At 38.1% G+C, this 4,278-nt stretch overlaps 1 protein-coding gene across 1 annotated transcript in view; it reads right to left on the reverse strand.

Annotated features, from left to right (window-relative positions):
* Positions 1–4: 4 nt before the first annotated feature.
* Positions 5–4,278, reverse strand: part of LOC107728602 (SLIT-ROBO Rho GTPase-activating protein 2-like) — a 109,545-nt gene continuing 105,271 nt past the window's right edge. The window contains exons 19-20 of the mRNA XM_016538830.1: positions 3,313–3,651; positions 5–1,814 (exon numbers count right to left, since the gene is read on the reverse strand). Coding sequence (XP_016394316.1) covers positions 1,347–1,814; positions 3,313–3,651 — 807 coding nt within the window. The 3' untranslated portion in view covers positions 5–1,346. The remainder of the gene's footprint in view (positions 1,815–3,312; positions 3,652–4,278) is intronic.

A 4,278-nucleotide genomic window follows, 5' to 3' on the forward strand; every position in this document is an offset into this window, starting at 1 on the left:
GGGGGGGGGGGGGTGCCTCAGTCAAAAACATCTCAGTCTGCCTGTAGATATTTTCCAGGAGTCACAGTCATTGCTTGTAAGGCAATACAATTCAAAGTGGAGTAGGCTACTTTTGCATATCACCACAACTCATTTTCTAGGACATTAAGGCCTCGCTTAGGAAAATACAGACTTGTCCGAAGGCATAATCAGGCAGACCGTGTGATGAAGATTGTCAGACTTTTAAAGAGGCTTTTTGCACGCTTATCCTTTCAGAGTTGGAAAAACGGAGGAAAGCAAGCTACGTTTTTGCATGTATCCGCCATTGGTCTGTTTTAAGTCTTTCCCTTTTTTGCATCGTCAGTTTCTAAAAGCTGCTGTTAGGCTGCTAAGATTCAGAATATACATACTGTACGTAAACACACATACTAATACATAGATACCATGATACAGACCCAAAGGTGAGTAATGACCTAGGGAAAATGAAATAAAATCATGTTTCTTTTATCTGTTTTGTTTTTTTATACATGGGCGACGAAGAAATAATGTGCTTGCATGACATTCCTCATTTTTAGATCACTTTTTCCAGTTATAATCATGATAATTAAACTTATACAAAACATCAATCTCTTTTTTATGTGCCCTCTGATATAATAGTACAATAAAACCACATATTAAGACTGTTAATAATGTCAGAAGTGCTTTTGAATCTGTTTGTTAGGGAATCCACGTTTGCCATGCAAATATCTTGTGAATCCTCATGCAAAGATGATCCTATTCCTTTAATTGGTGTGTTTAGGATTGGTGTGTTTAAGCAGAAACTGTGGATTATATGAACTGTAACTACTGATTATTGTATAACAGATTTGTAGAATCTGAAGTAAAAGACAGATTTGGATCAAGATGTAATGCTGTTATGTGACAAGGAGCGGCAAATTCATATCAGGAAATTTTGTTTCTATTTACTGAGATTCTGCGCCGTCTGTAACCTGATTCAAGATGCACCAAAGTCCGAGGGGAAGAATGTGTCCTCAGAAAGCACTTCCAACTGCTCGTTTGTCCTCAAAGTCTGACCCCTTATAAAATCAGTCGAAAAAACTCCAAACCACTAATTTGGGATTAGAAAAGAGGGATTGCTGATGTCCATGTCTCAATCTAAACTAAAACAGTGTTGTAAAATCACTCTAATATTCCACATGTGTATATTAATTCCATACACACACACTCATGCTCAATCACGCAAGCATCCAATATCAGTTGGAGTCTGTTAAGTTGTCCACAGTTTTTCATGAAGATCCAAAGAGTCAGTATTAGAGGGTGCTCTTGGAATTACTAAGAAATTGATCACAGATCGAGGCTGTAAACCCTCAGACGGGGCAGGACTTGTCGGTGGATGGTGGAGGGGGCGGTGGTGTTGGCAGTATGGTGGTGGTTGGGGATCCCATCGCCGGACTGCCCCCTGCCGAACTGCTTTTTGGGAACACCACAGGCTTGGGTTTGGTGGCTGGGGGTTTGTTATCTCTAAAGCTGGAGCCGGAAGCGGACAGACCTGTTGTAGACATTGACGACAGAGGGCTTTTGGGACCCGAGGTTTTGCCGGGCCGGAAGGTGGAGGGCATGTCGCTGGCCGAACTGGCGCTGCGCTGCAGAGGATGCTGGGAGGAGTCGGCCTCACGGAGCAGGCGGGAATGAAGCGGGCTGGAGGGGTCAGATGCCCCTCCGCTCTTCAGCTGCTCTAGAGTGTCAAGCACAACGTCAGGAGCGTGTTTGACGTTGCTCTGCCTCTCCAGCTCTCGCAGCTCACTCAGAGCCGTGTTCATAGTCACCTCAATGTCCTGAAAGACAAAATGAGAAAATGTGAATGTATATTATATAAAACAATTTAAAAAACATCATTGAATTATTTTATATTTTAATTTTAATTATTTATCTGTTTTTTTTTTCTAATAAAAAAGGGTTATTTTACTGTATTTACAACAATAAAAGACTTGAATTTAGTTTTTTCTAATTCTTATTTTATATATATATATAATTTTAATATTTAATATAATATATAATTTTGTGAAATATTATTGCAATTTAAAGTAACAGCTTTCTATTTTAATATACTTTTAATATACAATATGAAGCAATGCTGAATTTTGAGCATCATTACCCCAGTCTTTAGTGTCACATGATCCTTCAGAAATCATTCTAATATCCTGTAGTCAATGTTATAGTCAATGTTGGAAACAGTTGTACTGCTTAATATTTTTTGGAACCTGTGATACTTTTTTCAGGATTCTTTGATAAATAAAAAGTTAAAAAGAACAGTGTTTAGTCAAAATATAATTTTTTTTACACTATTATTCAAAAGTTTGAGGTCCGTATTTTTTTCTTTCTTTTTTTTTTTTTTTAAGAAATTAATACTTTTATTTAGCAAGAATGCGTTAAATAGATAAAAAGTGATAGTAAAGACTTATATTGTTAGAAAAGATTTCTATTTTGAATAAATGCTGTTCTTTTTTAACCTTTTATTCATCAAAGAATGAAAGAAAAAAGTATCCAAGGTTCCAAAAAAAAGCAGCAAAACAGTTCCAACACTGAGAATAAATCAGCATATTAGAATGATTTATGAAGGATCATGTGACACTGAAGACGCTGCGTCACAGAAATAAATGATACTTTAAAGTATATTAAAACAGGAAACCAATATTAGAAATTGCAATATTTCACAATGTTTGTTTTTTCTATATTTTAGATCAAATAAATACAGCCTTGATGAGCATAAGAGACTCCATTAAAAATCTTACTGATCCCAAACGTTTGAACAGCAGTGTATATATAGAATTATTTTTGTAGCTGCAATTTCAAAAACATTACTGTCATCTGGCTTTTTTTTTTTCATATTGATGGAGTTTAGTGCCACTCTCCAGCACTTCACTCTTTTTCAAAAAGACAACATCCGTAGCTTTGGCTTTAGCTAAGGTCACTCGCTTCTGATATCTGTTGTGCAGCAAGTACACACTCATAATGACTGGACTGCAGGAACTCCAACTCAATTACACACAACCACAGCCAGGATCGATTCTGGACCTTTATCCAGCCGTGAAATTACAGCTCAAAGAAAGATAAATAGGACGTTCTAAAAAACACAGACACTCCTCTGAAGAGCTCAGCACTATTTTTCGGAGTGGAAAATGGATTGTCTGTTTACACGTGTGCCATTCTTATTCATTGTAAGTTTGTATAAAACTGAGAGTGTCAGAATATTTCTGAATTTAAATAATACTTTTAAAGCAATCAAAGCAGTGTCAAGCTGAATTAAATTAGCAGATTCTGGGTTTGTCGTACCTGTGAGCTGTGCTCCACCTGAGTGATGACCTCTGGGTCCAGTGGTCTGTGATTGCTGAAACTCTTGGATCGCCCTGCAGGCGTGGACTTGCGGAGCTGAGGACCTTCTACCTTAGTTTTCAGAGAGGAGTGTCGGGTGATGGAGTTTAGGACGCTGTGAGCACTGACCGGTCGCTTGTCTGTCCCTTCCTTGGCCAGTCCACTTGCCGGCATGGACGAGTTCTTTAAACCCCCTGTTGCTCCGGATGAGCCCTCGCCTAGACCCTCCACTGGCCGGATTGTTCTTCGGATGCTGGGCGCTTCTGGCCGTTTCCTCATCCTAAGATGGATAAAGTGTAGGCAAATTAGTTCATTTTTTGTTTACACATGCACACACACATATATATATATATATATATACATACTGTATCTATCTATATATACTGTGTGTGTGTGTGTGTGTGTATATACAGGGCCGGATTTACCTCTTTTCATGACATAGGCAAAACACATTTTTGGGCCCCCCTTCCCTATTAATGTAATAGGCCTAACATTAGCTACCACCCAAGCAAACAAAAATATTTCTTAATCAGTAGAAACCGTTACAGTGTTTTCTATCGCAATAAGCGCTTGCGTTTAATCAATAAAAATCGAATGTAGTTTGAGAACTGAGAAAGACCATACCATTAATAGGTGCAGCGTCGTGGCCACATAACAACTTCAGGAGTGCATTATCTCTCTAATAATTTTAACGGTCTGGAGTCACAACCACACATCAAGACATTGTTAGGATGATTTATTTCAAGACATTTGTCATGTTTCCGTCCTGAAATCTCGTGTGTGTTGAACAAATTTTTTTCGTATTTTACATAACCCTTCCATTGCAAATTCCAAAACGTCATTTTAGAGCTAATAACAGAGGCTTGAGCCATTGATATGCAGGCTAATGCAGTTATTAATGCAGTCTAATGCACTCAGAGAGAGAGA

The sequence above is a fragment of the Sinocyclocheilus rhinocerous genome, unplaced genomic scaffold, assembly GCF_001515625.1.
Source record: "Sinocyclocheilus rhinocerous isolate Xijiao unplaced genomic scaffold, SAMN03320098_v1.1 scaffold757, whole genome shotgun sequence".
NCBI lineage: Eukaryota > Metazoa > Chordata > Actinopteri > Cypriniformes > Cyprinidae > Sinocyclocheilus > Sinocyclocheilus rhinocerous.